This window comes from Thamnophis sirtalis, unplaced genomic scaffold, assembly GCF_051295495.1.
Source record: "Thamnophis sirtalis isolate CommonGarterSnake01/CBP01778 unplaced genomic scaffold, rThaSir2_p1.2 scaffold_1, whole genome shotgun sequence".
NCBI classification, from domain to species: Eukaryota; Metazoa; Chordata; class Lepidosauria; order Squamata; family Natricidae; genus Thamnophis; species Thamnophis sirtalis.
In genome coordinates this window covers 69,549,419-69,568,310 of record NW_028261381.1, presented here as the reverse complement: position 1 = coordinate 69,568,310, position 18,892 = coordinate 69,549,419, and the positions used below count along the sequence as shown (strand labels likewise).

At 40.5% G+C, this 18,892-nt stretch overlaps 1 protein-coding gene across 6 annotated transcripts in view; it reads left to right on the top strand.

The window, feature by feature from the left end:
• The first annotated feature begins 2,492 nt into the window (after positions 1–2,492).
• The window catches only part of RAB3IL1 (RAB3A interacting protein like 1), a 36,007-nt gene continuing 19,607 nt past the window's right edge, over positions 2,493–18,892 (top strand). For 2 of the 6 annotated variants that reach the window (XR_015696626.1, XM_087715315.1), the window contains exons 1-2: positions 2,493–2,749; positions 17,854–18,097. Coding sequence is in view for 5 of the 6 variants with exons in the window: in XM_087715315.1 (XP_087571441.1) it covers positions 2,739–2,749; positions 17,854–18,097 (255 nt within the window). In the remaining variant the exon portion in view is untranslated. The remainder of the gene's footprint in view (positions 2,750–17,853; positions 18,098–18,892) is intronic. The other 4 variants (XM_087715332.1, XM_087715324.1, XM_087715339.1 and 1 more) reach the window with 3 other exon arrangements.

Here is an 18,892-nt window from a genome sequence, read left to right as displayed (position 1 = left end):
CAGGTTAGCTGTGAGCCACGCGATTGGTGAGAGCTCCCCCCTGGCACTTTTTAAAGCATTTTTTTCCTGCCTATTCGCCCCAACCGGCAGGAAAAAAAATGCTTTAAAAAGTGAAAAAAAGTTGGCCACACCCACCCAGTCACATGACCCCCCCACCAAGCCATGGCCACAGAACCGGTGGGAGGGGGATTTAGATTTCACCACTGCCATATACATATATGTATGTAATATTATATTACATTGGTATGAACATGTTGCACATTGTGCTGTCCAGTGGTGGGTTTCAAAAATTGTTTGAACCTACTCTGTGGGTGTGGCCTCCTTTGTGGGAGTGGCTTGCTGCCCATGTGACTAGATGGGAGTGGCTTGCCACCCATGTGACCGGATATGAAGATGCCGCCGACACTTGTCAGAACCATCTTAAATTACCTCACACACAGCACTGGCATGCATAAGAATATGATGTAAACTTGTTTTTTAAAAGGCATCTTTGGTTTGCTTTAAAACAACTTCAACACACACAATGTTCTGATTGCACCACAAACGCAGTAGTCATCCTTACCTTTCACAGAGGCACAGAGTTTTATAAATATGAGCATGATAGTGTAGAATAATCATATCCAAGGACCAGTGGTGGATTTCAAAAATTTTGGGAACCTCTTCTGTAGGTGTGGCCTGCTTTCCGGGTCCACTGGTAGAACCTCTTCTAACCAGTTCGGTAGATTTGATCAACCGGTTCTACTGAACAGGTGCGAACTGGTAGGAACCCACCTCTGGTGCTGTCCCTGCAAATCTACCATATTAAACCTAATTGTGGTGTTATGTTGCATTCAGAAGTCTGACAGCCCATGGATAAAAGCTATTTTTCAGCCTATTCATTCAGCTGGCTATGCTTCTATAGCTCATGCCTGATGGTAGGATAGTAAAGAAGTGCTGACCTGGGTGTGAATCATCCTGAGGATTTTCCTCACTCTGTTGTGGCAGCAGTCCTGGCTATTTTTTCCAGTGGTATCAGAGGGCAGCCCATATTTTTTTGTGCTGTGCTCATCATCCTCTGTAATGCCTTTCTGTCCATGGCTGTCAAGCCAGCATACCATACAAAATATGTAAGGATGTATATTGGAGTATAATTTGAGCATATGGCACTTTCCAGTTATGTAGCAAAATAGATCTTGGTTACTATTGGGAAGGACAGGAAAATAATCTGGCAATTCAAATGATTTAAAAGTGAATGATGTGCTTTTGCAATATAATCACACTGCTACTTGTAGCTGGTTTCAGCAGAAGGATAATCACTAAAGAATTGTGGCACTTTTTATTTATGGCATGAATTTATGAGGGCAACAATCATCAAATGATGCACTTTTTTTTCTTGGGTGTTGGTCATAGGACTTAATGAAGACAACGGTCAGCTCTGGGACCTGTTCCGTTTTATTTTGCACTGCCAGGGCTCAGTAACTGAGCAATGTGGGCCAATGACCCAAGATAAATGCATGAGTTTCCCTTGCCTCCCCAAACCAGTTTGAATCAAGGATAGGTAGCATAGGAGAGTTAAAACCAGAACTTGCAAACAGACTCTGGAACTCCTGTATGCTTCTGATAAAATAGAAAGTTTGCTCCCAACTTCCAAGTAGGGATGGAGAGATAATCTTCAGAACACAGGTCTTAACTCTGAATTCATACATTTAAACCAATTAAAATGCAATGGAAAAGTGACTGATTTAGAGAGCTACTTTAACAACCCCGTGTAAAGTGCAGCTGATTAATTGGTTGTTTTGGAAAAGTCAGAGGCATTTTAAAGCAGTGTATGCTGTAATTAAAAGTGCCCCAATTAGGAAAAGGCCACCCCTCATTTTGTGGTGGCATTTGCAGCTAACTTTAACATGAGTTTTTCTAAATATGGCTTAAGGGAACACTGAATTTTAGCTTCCTTTCCTTTCCCTCTACTATGGCCATATTCAAATACACCAGATCCAACTCCCCCCCCCCGCCTCCATTTTATTTAAGCAGTAAGGGAACTACTGTGCGGCTTTCCAGAATTTTTACCGAACTCCACCGAAAAACACGGCTATAAAAATAAATATTGTATCAATCCGGACCGATCTACTATCAACGTGGCCCGACCAATTTTCTCATGAGCTGTTGGTTTACTTTATTTTTATGCCGCCGGACTCCAAAAAAACCCCAACTTCTGGCAAATCTTCCACCAGGTGTTTCATAAACTTAAGAAGAAAGCAAGGTTGGCTTCGCAAGAAGATAAATCCCCCATTCTCAGATCTAAAGGAAAACTAGCGGTAGCGGCCAAGCAAAGGCAAAAAGAAGCATCGCCGGGAGTCGCCGGATCGAAAGCTCAGCCGCGGAACTGCATGGAAGTGAATGGGAGGCGGGTCATGTGACTCGCCGCCGCGCCGAGATGTGCACGTGCATTCTTTGCGATGGGCAAAGGGAGAGAGGAGAGGCTTCGGAAGGGTCACGTGTCTTTCCTGGCTCTCCTCCTCCCCTCCTCCCCCCCTCCCCAGCTGCGGAGCCAGCCAAGCAGCTGGCTAGGAGGGCTTCCACCACCACCGTCCAGCGACTGCCGCAGCGCAGCTGGGAAGAAAAGAAAGGGGAAGGGACAGGCCGCCGGCTCCGGATCGATCACCGGTTCCTTGCACAGCCTCTGAAGGGTCGATGGATAGCCTGTCCTGCTTGTGAGGCACGCGGCGCGGTGGCGCCTTTGGAAGTGCCGCGAAGCCAGCATGTGGACTGGGTAGGAAGTCTGAGTCTGCAGTCAATTCCTGACGGGGGTGGCGAGGATGATCACAGTGGCACTTGACGTGCCTTTTGTCCTGTCGGTCTTTCCCCCTTCCCCTCGGGCAGGATTGAATTCTCGTAATCTGCTTTTTGCAGCTCATCCGCGGAAGAGGCTCCGCTTCTAGGTTCAGGGAGCCCCGGCTGAACGGTGCGGAGGCAGGGGCGGGATCCAGAGCCGAGTCCCCGAGCGCCGGCTGGGGGAAGCTAACTAGAATGGAAGGGGGATGCATTATTGGCTAGCTTGCATTTTACGGATAAGAACTTATGTGAGTCTGATTACGGGGAGTAGTCGCTCTAAGACAGTTCCGCGGCCGAGATGTAAATTGGAATAATTGTGCACCGTGATCAGCGAGGGGTCTAGGTTTGAACTGGTGTGAGGTACAGTTGGAATGATCCAATTTTACTCCGTAAAGCAGAATATTGAATTCCAGAGGTCTTTGGACTCTTTAACTCCCAGAACTGCAAAACCTCCATCTAGTTGGAGGTTCTGGTGCATGCAGTCCCAGTGAAAAAGGTTTGAAAATGGCAGAAGTGAAATTCCCTAAATTCCCTGCAAACATATCCAAAGATATACGTGCAGGTGTATGAAATACCTGTCCAAGGACTGACAGCAGTGAGATGGGTTTGTGTGTGTGTGTGTATGTATGTGTGCGTGTGTGCACATGCATGTGCATACGTGTGAATGGAAATGTTGATGCCTTTCTCAGTTTGGAGGAAACTGAGAGAAAACATTTGGAAAGCCTCCAAAGCCATCTGACTATTTGGTTGTCTGCCATATTCTCTCTGCCTTTTCCTCTTCCTTGTCCTCACAGCCACTATTGCTTCCTATTCCTTGTACCATATAGCCACTCACCCAGCAAACAACATGGAAAGTAAGTGTTCTGCTGGCGGTCCATCTATTGTTGTGCAACAATTTAAAATGCTTGGCTGTAGTTCAGCCACTGGTTGACATGTTCTTTTGTGGAGCCCAGAAGTATACCTCAGAGTCTGGCCTTACTGATGCTTCTGTGCATTAGAATGGATAATTATCACTTTAGTCCCAAAATCACTCTCCCCCAGAGATCCAGTCCTGCACATTGTGCAGAAGGGTACAGCATGTCTTTCCAGCCTGTTAGCTAAAGGTTAGCCCCATGAACCAAAAAAAAGAGCCACAGGGGAGATCAAAGGTGGGCTGATGACATTGTCTGGATGCATAATAAAAGTCTGATATTGGCATCTTTATGAGGCAGAGCTTTACTGCTAATTTCCAGAAACAAACATCCTTGATATTAAACATTAATATCTTCATGCTCTGGACCGTAAAAGAAGAATTAAAGTCAAGTCAAAACTATTTGTGGTAAAGACTAGGAAGACTGATTCTAAATCTAGCACTTTTGGCTCTTCAGCATCTATTTTTGTCTGTCCACTATTGTTGAAAGGGTAAAGGACCAACTCAGATGTGGTGCAGAAAGATAAATAGTACACAATGGTACTCTTTTTCCTTGTAACAACGTTTTGGTGTTTGCATGTGCAGTGGACATGCAGAATCACATATTTACTTTGGTTCAATTGTTGCTGTGCCTTTGAAGTCCTAAGAACAGAAATGATGTGTGTATAGATCTTGAGACAGCCAGTGATTGTAGGCTCAGGAATATGTACTATGTTATTTTAAGAATCCCTACGCCAGAAATCCTACTAAAGTGATTGCGTATAAACATTTATATATATTTACTGCCCAGCACTTTAGATTTTGTTCCAAAAAGCTTTCTAGTTTTAGTTAAGATGTCAGTGGATTTCCCATTCAGAATTGTGTTATCAGGTTGGCATTGCAATGTGAGAAATATTATGGAAATCAAAGAGAACTTCATGAAGTGGCTTGATTCTCTCATTAAAGCAAAGTAGAATGCCAGGAGCATAATAGCCTTATAAGTGTTACTTCTGTGCTAATAGCCAGTGTTGTTTCTGTTACATGTTTATGTATTCAGAGAGCTTTAACTAGTCTATATGAAAGCACCAGGGGGGAAACGATGAAGTTGTCTTGTAGTTTCCCAGTTAATAATATCTCTCCAGGTATACGTATGTAGGAGGAAAAAATCACTGCACAGTGGAACATAGATTCCATCTCTTTATTCTGGTGTCAGCGGAGATTACTTTCATTGAAGAGAGAATCCATGCAGGTTTCTCTGTTGGGCATATTCCTTGCAGAATTTTACCAAAAGTTATCTAAAGGCATTTCATACAGGAAATTGCTCTGTCAGACAAGCTCTGCAGGGAACTCATTGGGCCTTTTGCTAAAAAGTGCAGATCCGGCACATTTCCCTCTCCCTCCTCCTGTATCGGCAGAATTAGATTTTTTTTAAACGATCTTGCTAACAACTTCCCATTGTGAAGAGACTTTATGTGGCAGACATTGGCCTTCCTCACTAAATTGGAATGGAGGGTTGCGGCCTTTTGCTTGGGCTCACTGTTGCAGGGAAGAGCATCTGTAACCTTGAAGCCTGGGTTGAGGACTGTCTCTTCCACAGCTTCAAATTAAAAGTCTGCTAAGAAAATGACTCACGATACTCATTGACATTTATCCCAATACTTTGTTATATCATATTGCCTTGTTAATTTCATTTAAATTTGGGGTGGGGGAGTTCCTTCACAAAAAAGCTTCTTCTGGAAAAGAGCAGCTACATTGGATTACTAAATAGCAACTGTTCTTGAAAATAAAGACCAGATTGCAATTTTAATCCAGGCTAACAGTGGCAACTGCACTGATTTAATAGGTCTGAAATTTACCTTCAGTATGATTGCTTCCAATTTCCAAATAATTCAAATAAACATAAAGTGCTGCAGTTGAGCAAAAAAATAAATAAATTACTGGACAGTGTAGTATTATTAGATATTGATATGGCTGAAAGCCTGTTTAGCTCCATGCAGGTCAGAAATGTGCAAATTAGGAAGGAAACAGGAAGGACTATTATATAAGCTACTGCAAGAAATGGACAACAGTCAGCAAAGACCAGAGAAAAGAGCTGTGGCCAATTTTTTACATTGTTAAAGTAGGAGATAAGTTTTAAACCCTGAGTGTTGCATGTATGAGTAATGTAGATGGTTAGAATTCTAGACTTTGGAGAAGCTGGTCTTTGCCACAACTAAACTAATGCTAGATCTACAACAATAATAATTTACCTGTTCAGGACTTGTCTTTGATTTCCCAGGATTGCTCTTGTGACTGGGCTTTAGCTGGGGAATGAGGTTTATTGCAATAGCGTAAATGTATCTAGATGATGAGTTTTGAAAGCCACGAAGAAGTTCAGTACACCAGGGCATGTATTCAGGATGGGAGCATTTAATAGACATGTTCATTCATCCCTGCTACATCCTGTAGAATACCAGTTGTATTGTTGGCTGCAGCAAATAGGCATTATAGAAAGGCAGTTTTCTTTCCTGTTATCTAATATTGGTAGACTACCTCGAAGGTGCTTTTTCAAAAGGCAACTGGACTTTGTTTTGCTTGAAGATATTTTGCTTCTCATTCAAGAAACTGTATCAGTTCTGACTGGATGGTGGTAGTGGTGGGGAATGGAAGGATTAGCTCTGACTAATTCTTAAGGTTTGAGGCCAGAACTAATCCTTCCATTCCCCCCTCCCCCCCACATCATACTGAACTGTCAGAACTGATGAAGCTTATTGGATGGGAAGTGAAACATCTTCAAGCAAAACAAAGTCCAGTTGCCTTTTGAAAAAGCACCTTTGAGACAACCATGACCTGGATGACTGAGAATCTCCATAGACAGTAGACTATGTCTCAATTTATTTCTCAGCATCTCCAGAAAGGACTACAGAAAATATTTTATAAGGAAGTTGGAGATTCATCCCTACATGTTGTAATTGCCATGGATCTGAGGAGAATCTGGTTTTGGGCAGGGAGTGATATTCAGCTAGATGTACCAATAATGAACCAGTGAGTCTTTGAAATTTGAACTAAGCATGAAAGGCAAAGTTATAAGAATATTGTTTTTCTTTTGTTCCATTGTGTCTGATTCTCGGAGACTGCCTTGGACAAGTCCTTGCAATTTTCTTGGCAACGTTTTTCAGAAGTACTTTGCTCTTACCTCCTTCCTAGAATTGGCTCAAGAACACCCAATTGGTTATGTGCCTAAGGCAGGACTAGAACTCATGATCTCCTGGTTTCTAGCATGATGCCTTAAACCCTTCACCAAACTGGGTGTAGGGAGAGGGAAAGTAGCATTAAAAAAGTGAAAAAAGAAAGAAAATCAGTGAAAGTATTTGGAGCACCTGTTAAATTTATTATTTTTTGTCACGTAAAGATTTTCCTATTTCCTCCTGTCTTCCAAGGATTTGTGAAAATTAGTTTTTTGCATTCCCAGAATTTTCATAAATAAGCTAGCCAAAACAGGAAATGTTCAGTTTGCTGCCTTAAATAAAAAAAGTTAGTACTTTTATATTTTATTAAGCTCAGTAAACTTGAAATTTTCTGATTGCTGCTCATTTATCTTTGCTGTGTTGTCACTAAACAACTCTTTCTAACAGAATGCCCAGCCTTGAAAGATTTGCAAATGTCTGTTTTCCTCATGAAAGCATGCAAGCATAGTTACAATTTCTAGAGAATGAGTAAGTAGCAGTTCATAAGTATTCCCAGAAAATTGGCAATAAAAGAAGTATTTGTGGGAATGAAAGACTTTTAATATAATTCACCCCTTTCTTCCTCTGATCTAGGAAATGATTTAGGACCTGAACTATTTTGCTCAACTGTTTTTAAAGAAACTCTTGCCGACTGATTTCCTTTTAAGCTAGGCAAGCAGAAGTTTAGAAGTTTCTCTTTGTGAATGAATGGTTGCCTTCTTCTGCATGTAAACTATATACATCAAACGTGAGTGAAATTTCATTTCACATCACATCACACTGCATTAAGTTTTTAGTTAGCTGTTATGTAAGGAAGCACAAGAGCCAAGTGGTATGTCCATCTTACAGAATGTGTGATGATAGAAAGAGAAAATCAGCAGTTTTAAAAAGATTTTGGATCTCTTGAACTTAAGAAGCCAAGATATAGATTCCCAATTGTGCCATGGGCTAAATGTGACAGTTTTTCTATGTTCTACTATGGCCTCTGCTGTTCCAATCAGCCCTAAAATAATGATTACCTAAGGATGTTTTCAAATGTGCTGTAAATGCTGACTCAGTATGTTTGATATCTGTTAGCCACACAGGAACCAAGACTTGCTGATTCATTTCTACATTTCTAAGGGACAAACTAGACTCTGCCAGAGTCACCTGGAATCATGCAGGGCCAGTTGCATAAATGACATAAGTTATTTGGTACTTTTCTGCTCAATTTTCTATTCATTTTTAATGCAGCATATTAAATTGATCATAATGAAATTTCTTGGACAAATATTATTTTGCAGAATCTTCCATCTAAAACATAAAAATTATGGAAGGCTTATTCTACAATTATTTAAAAAGACAGCTTGTTGACCACTCGTGATAGATGACCATCTAGTAAACTTCCCATAAATTTAAAAGGAAGTAATGCTTGTTTTTCCCGAAGAAGTTCTACTAAGTTACTTCTGTTAGAAAAAGGGGTAGATACGGTGGGGGCCTAGGGCCAAATTATGCAAAAAGTATGTCCGTGGGACACAGGTTTGCTGTTTAAGAGCGATTGCATGCGCCGACCCTCATTGCCCCTGGTTTATTGAGGAGCTCCAGGAGATGAAATGCCGGAAAAGACGCCTAGAGAGTGATTGGAGGGCCAGCCGGTCCGAATCCGAGTAAGAATTCATATTGAATCCTACTTAGTGGCGATAAAAGCGGCAAAACGGCAACATTTTCCCGCTCTTATTGCGTCCGCAGATAACTGCCAAGCCATCCTGTTTAGGGTGACCCGCTCCTTACTTAATCAAGGAACTGGGGAAGACCCCTTGCAGAGTAGGGCTGAGGAATTTGTTCAGTATCTGCAGGACAAAATCGCTCAGATTCGGATGCCTTCCGTTTGGAATGAGCTGTCCCCGGAGCTTTGCATAATTTCTGACCTCCAGTCCTTCTGGCGCGCCCTAAAAAGTTGGCTTTTCCAGCAAGCCGGCCTGGCCTGAATAAAATAAATCATTAATTTTAATTGTTATTTTTAATTTAATTTCTAAATCTCATTGTAAATGTCTATTGGGTTTTTTGGCTATTCTATTTAATCTGTCTTTTAACTTTTGTAATATGTGTTTTTATGTTGTACGCCTCCCTGAGTCCTTTGGTAGAAGGGCGGCATATAAGTCCAATAAACCTAAACCTAAATAATACAATTCTTCTTTTTAAAGATCATCTATTTTACTCTAGACACACACACACACACACACACACACACACACAAAAATACATACATATATTTTCAGTCTGTGCTACAGAGTGTGCTAGATGGCTCACAGCAGTTAAATTCAACTCCCAGCTACAAAGAAAAAATAAATCCCTACCATTCTTCATCTTCAGAAAGATTTTTTAAAATGTTATTTCAGTTATTTGTAGATTTATATCCTGTTTTTCCTCTAGGACCTCAAGGTAATATACATAACATTCCCTCCCTTTCCCACAATTACCACCCTGTGGGGGTAAGTATATTTACTTATTGAGGTTCCCACATTGTGGCTGCTGCAATGGGAAGAGATTACTGGTTTGGTTCCAGAGAAGTACTGGTAGAAAGCAATTTTTCACCACTCCTTCCAACAACAACCAAAATCCCTCTTGAGAATTGGTGATCCCTCAGTGGTAACATAGGGAGATTGAAGAGAAGAGAGAAGAGTTTCTGAAAATCTGATGCAGGTATCTTTTGTGACTGATTCTTATTCTTCAGCCTGTCTTCGTCCCCATCCTCCCCTCTACCCATGCCACATATTCTGCAGCCTTAACATTTAGAAAACTTCCTGGGATAAGAGTATTACTTTCTCACCAGTGTACCAAGTTTCAGTTATGTTAAACTTTGTTTTGTCACTTATTATTTTATTTATTTATTAAAGTTGTACACCATCCATCTTGCTAGAGAAGATTCTAGACAGCTTACAGACATTCAATTAAAACACATTATAGAACATTAAAACAATAATTAGGATCTTAAATTTAAAATTCAATTAAAATAAAATGAAGCAGTGAATGAGGGAACAAAGTGTGCACAAGGAGCAGATGGGGTATTATTTACTCTATTAGCCAGGTCCATCCTGCTACGCCCCCATTGGAGCCCCAGGTCAGTTGGCATAGCTATGTCTTCAAGGCCTTTCTGAAAGTCAAAAGCATGGGAGCAGATTTCATCTGGGGGGCATGATGTTCCAGTGGCTGGGAGTCATGGCAGAAAAGGCTCTTCTTCTGCCCCCCACCAGCTGAAATTCCTTGGCTGGCAGGATCTGGAGCATGCCCCTTCTGCCAGTGTGGGTGGAAGTGGCCAATCTAAAGTGGCATTAATCTTTCCATTAAAATATCCAAATAACTCTTTATGTGTTAGTTTGTCTTGGTTCTACAGGTTGATGAATACTTTAATTCCGACAATAAAATCTATACTGTACTCATAAAAGATCGTTGTTTTAAATGTAAAGCAAAATCTAGTACGGAATAAAAGTGTCTCCAGTTAAATCCCATATTTCTACTATGTTAGATGGAATAATTTTGTCCAACACTCTCTCCTTTCTCCACTTTACTGAATACTAAAAGGCTTTCTAATGGATTCTTAATATCTTATTTAATTGATTTTTGAACCAAGAGTTTCATTGATTACAATTAAATCAGAGTTTTACCTGTGCTAATTGGGCTACATCATAACTCAGCAAAAAATTTGGGATTGCTAATATCTCATTAGTCTTTTCCAATCTTTTTCATGATCACCTAATTTATTCTGAGTCTTCTTCTACTGCCACTAAAAGTATTTAGCCATTTTCTATCTTCCTATTAGCACACTTCTATTAATCAGAAATTGCATATAATAATTATTTTAATAACTCCTTTCATTAAAGTAAATGCATATTGTTGTCCCTGTTAATTCCCTCAGGCAACTAAAAACATGAAAATGTTTAATGCTGGCAGTCTGCAGCATTGTACAGGTTATCTTGTTTGTTATCCAACAGATGATGATTAGTTAAGGATACTTGTAGTAGATATTTATAGTATCATCACAGCATTACTTGGTTAATAAAGAAAAGATAGCTGGACAGTGTGAATAGTGTGAATAGCTTGATTTGCTCTACTGTGCCACAGTGCAGGTGGGATTTGATTCTTTGTATTAAAAAGATATCTGCATATAGAAAACTTGATGTCAGGCAAATCTAGTATCCTTTCTCACTAATATACAGTTTTCTGCAGGGATATGGGGGATTAGGGAACTGTCTGCACAACAGCATCAAATAAGATTGTCTAAGGCTCCTGCACTGATTTTCTTTTCTTTCCAAATCTGTGACTTCTGTCTGGGTTGGGCTTAGCTTTTTCCGGAGGTATTAGTTTTTAAGTCTTCCTGTGAGACTTGTTTATTTAATAACAAATTTTCCCACCATGCTTAATTATTTTCCTACCTAAATTTTAAATAGTGCCTGATCTACTTAAGCTACAGGAAAAAAGTTGTGCCATTGAGGGGTTTTTTTTTTGTAGTGCTGGCACTTTCTTAAAAAAGGATTGGTTTGGATGTGCCCGCCCTGTGTTTTACTTTCTCAGATTATTCCTCCAGGTTATAAATCAGTATGCAAACCAGAAGATGGGATCCAGATTAAAACAGGAAATTACGTGGAAGATTTGGGGTGAAGATCTTTCTTGATTGTGTAAAAATATTTTGGCATTTTGTACTCAATATCTCAAATTGGGCTTAAAAAAGATGGTACAGCTAGTCCTCAATTTATGACCAATTGCTTGTTGGTTATTTAAAGTCCCAATGGACCTACCTGGGGATACTTAAGATACCAATTGAAAATTCCAATGGCTTCCCCCTTTCTTGAAGTCACACATGAGTGCATTTTGAGCACTAAGCAATTGGGCCGCATTTTATTTATTTATTAAAATTATATGCCACCCATCTCACTATCAAAGATTTACATCCGTTTGCAGCATCCTGCAGTCACTTGACTTGTTTTGCATCGATTTTATTGAAAACCAAAACCGCACCATAACAAATCATTGGGTCACTTAATGATCACTATGTTTGCTTAATGACCGCTGCAAAAATATCATAAAATCAGATTGGTTATATGAGCAGCCTGCTTTACTACCTTCATGAGTTATAACTGTGATGTGCAGGCTCTCTTTCAGTTGTAACTTGAGGACAACCTATATTACTGTTCCCTTCAGATTTCTATGTTCTTCACCTATCTGCATTTCAGTTCTGTCTGGTTGATTTTAAGAGTTGTGCTTTGATAAGGAACTATTTTTTTTCTGAGCACCAAAGAAACACCTGGCTTTTTATATTTTCTTCTAACTTCTTTCCTTTTAAAAATTGCTTTTTTTAACACTTTGTTAGAAAGACCCATTTTCTCCCTCCAGAAGTGATTGCCTCTGCAAACCTTTTCAAAATGATTTATTTAAAAAAAAACAACACCCACCTGTTCTGGAATAGATATGCAGTCCAACCTCTAAAGAACTTGAGGGCTTTCATCCCAACCACAGAATTTCATAGAACACTTTGTTTTCCCTTTTTTCTAGATCACTGAGCAAAGAACAATGTAAAGTCAGGTACAGGACGTGTCAGTAGCTTCCCAGCTTTTGCTGCACATTGTTTTTGATGCTGAGGGGGAATTTCCTTGATTCCAGGAATGGTAATTCACATCAAACAATCGAGAGCTGATATACAGTTGATGCAGGGGTGGGGAATATTTTTGTGAATAAGGCCTCCTCCTCCTCCTCCTCCTCCTTTTCGCAATAGTTTGGAGGAGGCATGGGAATTATATCAGCAGCAGCTGGCGTGGGGCTAAGCTATGCCTAGTGGAGGCTTAAAGCATTTTCAGAAAGTAAGTTGGCAAACAGCTCTGCTGGAAATTGGAAAATTGCCTGCAAATTTCATTTGGCAGGAGCTTTAGGGGCTAAAAAAACGAGCCTGTAGGTACTTTACACATGGTGGAATGAATTTGATATCAATAGCTTTGTGAAATAAAAATAGACATTTGGGCACTTGCAAAATTCAGGCAAGCTGATTTCATGGAATAACAATGTGCAGAAGCTCACTAATACTCCATTTCAGAACTGCTATCTCTTAACTTTGGTTACGATTGATGCTGATACGCCCTTTAGAAGCCTTCAAGGCAGGGAGAGGAAGCACAGGCTCTTGGCTCTTTAATCGTAGCCAAAAGACAGGTCCAATTAAATAAATGCCATTCATTTATGTTTAGGATCAATATCCATCTCTTCACTTAGTCCTTTTGAGAGACTTTGAGCCTCAGTGTGTGATCGGTGTGATCTAGGTGGCTTCCATTGGGCTCCTAGTCAAGCTGTTGGCTGCCTATTGTGCTATTTTACTTGGAATCAAAACCGAGGTATAAGACAAGAACTGCCAAATCAAACATCTTATTCTTATTTTGCAAAGGTTTTTTTTGCAAAGCTATTTTTTATTTGTTTCTTGCTTCACATGAAATTGAACCAATCTGATTTAATTGCCATTGCTTGATACATAGACCTCATTTACTCCTGATCTCTTTTCCAAGCTTGATGTAATCAAATCTTGGCCATAGGCTAATGTTGGCTAAGTTTGAGCAATTTCTTTCCCAGGATTAACCCACAGGAGTGTCTGGATAATGGCTACACTTCTATAGTTTCCTGTTTGGATCTTTTCCACAGTGGTTTTTCTTCTTGTGTGTGGCATTTTTTTTTGAAATAAATTAGAGGTAAAATGATTATGCTTAGGATCTTTATCCTTTTAAAGCAAACACAGGGATTTTCAGTGGTTCTGAGATTTTTTACCAATAGCACTTAGACGTATATACCAACCCATAATGCTTTACAGCACTCTCTGAGCATTTTACAAATGTCAGCATATTGCCCCCAACAACCTGGGTCCTCATTTTACTGACCTTGGAAGGATTGAAGTCTGAGTCAACCTTGAGCCAGTCAGGATCGAATTCCAGGCTATGAACAGAGTTAGCCTACAATACTGCATTCTAACCACTGCGCCACCAGGACTCCTTTTAGTAATTTATTCATACGTTCATTCATATAGCTGTCCACCTCACATTTATGTGACTAGCCTGCTTACAATAAAACAAATAAAATACATAAACCACGCAATATAAAACATAAAAATAAAACACAAAGAGTTAGGTGTTATTCAGTTATTCATATAGCTTGGCAATGTGCTGTGCCTGATGCCCAGGGTGCAAAGCTCTGACACAATTTACTTTACTATTGCACTCATTATAACTTGTGAAAGAAACAGCTATCTACTGCTGTTACTACTATTGCTATTTCTAGCTCCTCCTCCCTTCCCCCTTTGAGAAAATTTGGGATAGTGTGGAAACGTTTATGGAGAGTCTCAATCAGCCAGATCCTGGCTGTCCCAAAGGTGCTTTTACAATAGGATTTGGGTTTCCTTAGTTTTTTTTCTTGAAAACATTTTGCATCTCATCCAAGAAGCACTCATTTTTCAGAATTGGAAGAATTGCCACTAAAGGAAACACCCATTCCCTGTACTGATGTTTGTTTGTGTGTTGGGGATTGTCTGTGTGGAACCGATGCAAAACATAAGCAGCTGCCTTAATGCTATACTTTATTAGGCCATTGATAAGAAATACTGAAAATGTCTCTTAAGATTTTAAGCAGAAGTGTCTCTTTGTCCTGTCTGGAGGAACCAGGAACTGAATCTTAGACCTCCTGCATGCAAAACATTATTATTATGACCAGTGGTGGGTTTCAAATTTTTTTAGAACCTCTTCTGTAGGTGTGGCCTGCTTTGTGGGAGTGTCTTGCCAGCCATGTGACTGGGTGGGAGTGTCTTGCCAGCCATGTGACTGGTTGGGAGTGTCTTGCCAGCCATGTGACTGGGTGGGCAGGGCCAACTTATAAAATGTGGTGAAACTCACTTAATAATGCTCTTACTTAGCAATCAAAATGTTGGCTAAGAAACTGTGGCATTTGAAGCACACAAGTCTTAAAGCTGTCAAGTTACACCTTGCAGCCCTAACCCTTTAGGAAAAAAACCCCCAGGGGTGTTCAAACTTGACAGCTTTAAGACTTGTGGACTTCAACTCCCAGAATTCCTCCTCTTGCTCTTCATCTTGATGATGTGCGGATGGGCGGGGGAGGGAGCTGGAACCAGTTCTAAACGGCACTGTAGATTTGTGGAATGGCAGGATTTGTAGAATGGCAGGAATCCACCCCTGATTATGACAGAAAAATCTAATTCTTCAAGAGTTTTGTTTCTTTCTATCCACAGAACAAAAGCTTGGCATTGAGAGCGGGATTGTTTTGAAAGTTTTGAGTGCTGTACCAGAAGTTTTGTTTTGTGGTTTGTGATAAGTTGCATTTCATTCAGTTTTTCCATGTCTCTGCTGGTTGTGGGACTGCTACTCCTAGCTTGGACTAGAAGGAATGGCGGAGAGAACTCCAAGGCAAACAAACCCTTAATGAAGCACACAGCTCAGAACTGAAGAGCCATTGTGGAGTCTGCTCTAGTGCTGGAAAACAAGGGCAGGAATGTTGCCATTGTCTGACCTAGGTTGGTGCATGGGAATGCACCACTTGGTTTCATTAATAAGCATGGCTGAAACTTTTGAAATTGTATATATCAAGACTATTATTGTTAACTGTGTGAATGATTTGGTTTTGCATCTCATTTGGAAACCAAGGACCCAGAGTATGGAGGAAGAATGGAGAAGCCAATCAAGCACAGTAATTCCACGGTCATCGAACCAGGTTTTAGTGCTTTTAGCAAAAGTTGCTCTCATCAGAAAAGAGGACTTTGGACCACTGAGCAACAGGACTTTGGACCACTGTGCTTCATTAAGACCAGGGTCAATGCAGCTGTCTACCAGGAGATTTTGGAACACTTCATGCTTCCTTCCGCAGACTAGCTTTATGGGGATGCTGACTTCATTTTCCAGCTGCCCACACTGCCAAAAGCACCAAAACCTGGTTCAATGACTGTGGGATTACTGTGCTTGATTGGCCAGCAAATTTGCCTGACCTGAACCCCATAGAGAATCTATGGGGCATTGCCAAGAGAAAGATGAGAGACATGAGATCGAACAATGCAGAAGAGCTGAAGGCCGCTATTGAAGCATCGTGGTCTTCCATAACACCTCAGCAGTGCTACAGGTTGATAGCTTCCATGCCACGCCGCACTGAAGCAGTAATTGCTGCAAAAGGGGCCCAAACCAAGTACTGAGTACATATGCATGCTTATATTTTTCAGAGGTCCGATATTGTTCTATGTACAATCCTTGTTTTATTGATTGCATGTAATATTCTAATTTTCTGAGATGGTGAATTTGGAGTTTTCATGAGTTGTACGCCATAATCATCATAATTATGACAAATCACGGCCTGAACTATCTTGCTTTGCATGTAATGAGTCTTATCTCATATATTAGTTTCACCTTTTAAGTTGCATTACTGAAATAAATGAACTTTTGCATGATATTCTAATTTTTTGAGTTACACACACACACACACACACACACACACGCACGCACACACACAGACACAGACACACACACACACACCACATGCAATAACTGGAAGAAGAAAAAAGTTTTTCCACTGAAAACTTAGTACTATAGCAGGAGTAGAAAATCTCCAAGCAATTTGAGAGGTTGATGGAAATTAAAGTTCAGCTATATTGTAGAAGTCAAAGATTCTATGTAATATCTATTTGTGCATGGAAAAGTTTGTGTATAATTTAAAAAATTATTGTCACAAATATGGAAGGGCAAGGTTTTTGACCTGTATATTAGGATAATGTATCTTCCTTCCAGTGGCATCTACAGCAACTTCCACATCAACCCCGGCCCCTGTAACATGGAGTTTTTTCCTTCCTGGTTGATGTGAGGAAGAGCTGGGTTTCAGTGATGGTGAATGAATCCTTGAGAGAAGAGGAACTGCCTTCCTCTTTGAGGGAGAAAGTGATGTGCCCCTTCTTAAGGAACCAGAAATACAAAATAAACTCTTTCTGAGGAAAGAGAAAATGGTAGAAAAAATGCAAAAAGCCTTGAATGAAACAGATTATTTGGAACTGTTGCAATCCTGTTTCAGGCCTGGATTGAGTACAGAGACAGCTCCTGGTTGCACTTGGGGGGACCTGGTTAGAGATAGTGCACTCTGCTTCATCTCTCAACAGCTTTTGATACCACTGATTGTTTATCCTTCTGAGTGGAGAATATGGCGTTGCCCTCGTTCTCCCCCAGATGCTGTCAGAGTGCTGTCTAGGTGTCTGGAAGCTGCTTGGATCTGGAAGGGGAGGAACAGGGAGAAACTCACCAAGGCAGAATAACATTGGGTTTGAAGGACTGCTGATTCCAACAAGATGCCATCTTTAGTTCTGAATGTGATTTCATTTACATAATCAAACTGGTTTATAATTTGGAGGTGTCAGGTCCTGCTTGAAAACCATGTTGTATATGGAGCAAAGTGGGTTATAACTCTTCTTCTGCACTGGTTGATGCCAAAATAAATAATACATGCCTAGTGGTGATATCACGTAAATGCTGCCTTCTTTTGTTCTGAGAAAATACTTACTGTATGCTGCTGTACCAAGTTTATATTCTTTTGATGAGCACGAGTGCACCGAAGCTAATTGTCAATAGCCTCATTTATGTTCTCAGTGATGGGAAAAAGCATTGAAGAGATTGCTTCCCAGAGAAATATTTCTAACCTGGCCTTCTGATCATGTGATAGCCAATTCCATTTGTAAAACCCACTGGCAGAGAACAAACTCTTTGTTTTAAAAGAGGAAACAGCCTGCTTGATTTGCTGTGTCTCTTCATCTTCACTCCCCTCCCCCCCTGTGTAAGTAACTATGTAATAGAACTCATGTGGAACATCCTTAAGAGGAATATACACGAGGGGAAATAAAGGACATATGGACCCAGGGTATCCCTCTTTTTAATCCTGAACATACTGATTTCTTTCTTACAGCCAGACCCATATTGAGGAGCCCAGGCTCCAAAAGCAGCTAGTAGTGAGTCAGTGGAAGCCTCTTTCAGCAACTAACAGAGGGCAAGAGTTACAGCTCCCAGAGCCTTCTGCCAAGAGCCTGGCTGGTGGGGAGGAGACCCTGTCGTTGGCACAACTGAACGTCTCCCGCTTACGCAGCTCCTCGGTAGAAATCCGTGAAAAGGGTTCTGAGTTCCTGAAGGAGGAGCTCCATAGAGCTCAGAAGGTAAGCTTGAGGTTAAGAAGGGATGGAGAATTTGGCTACTAGCCCTAAACCCACCTGTTATCAAGCTTAAAACATATGCTCAGATGTTGCCTCTCAGTGGGTCCAAAAGCTTCATCTGAATTGCTTGCCAAGAAATATTGAGTTTTTGTCCATCTGCATTAGGAAATTGACATTTTGTCCTGCCGCTCTGCTTGTCTTTAGGTGTTTGTGAGCTACATTGATTCCATTCTGTCCAAAGCTATTTCATATCAATTCATGAAGTAGACAGTTGCTGAGTAGGTAAAACGCTAGAATACTATTAGGAAATTCAAACAGAAAATGAGATAATTTATGTTATTCCAATTTTTTTCTGCTAGGTTTTTACTGTAGAACATATGATTCCCCTGATACTCTCTTTAAGTTCATACATATATTATTTAAGCCCATTTCATATTACTGATTTTGGTGATTTTCTAAATAGAACTTGGATCAAATTTCTTAATTTGGTTTCACAAATCTTATGCTTTTACAGAACCCTTACTACTTCCTATTCATAAATGATGATATGTTCCTTTTGAAGCAGGAATCATTACATTTTAATGCTTCTATGTAGTTTGGGCTGCAGAACAGACTGGCTGCAAGACCAGGGTTTTCCATAACAAACTGGATAAGAACTGGAATTTGGGATGACACACTTCCCACATTGTGCTGGCTAGGCAAACAAGAGTTCCAATCTGTTGCTTCTCTAGATTCCAGACTCTGATCGACAGCTGGTTTTCTTTCCCCTCTGCTCATATGATCTGCCTCTAGATCACA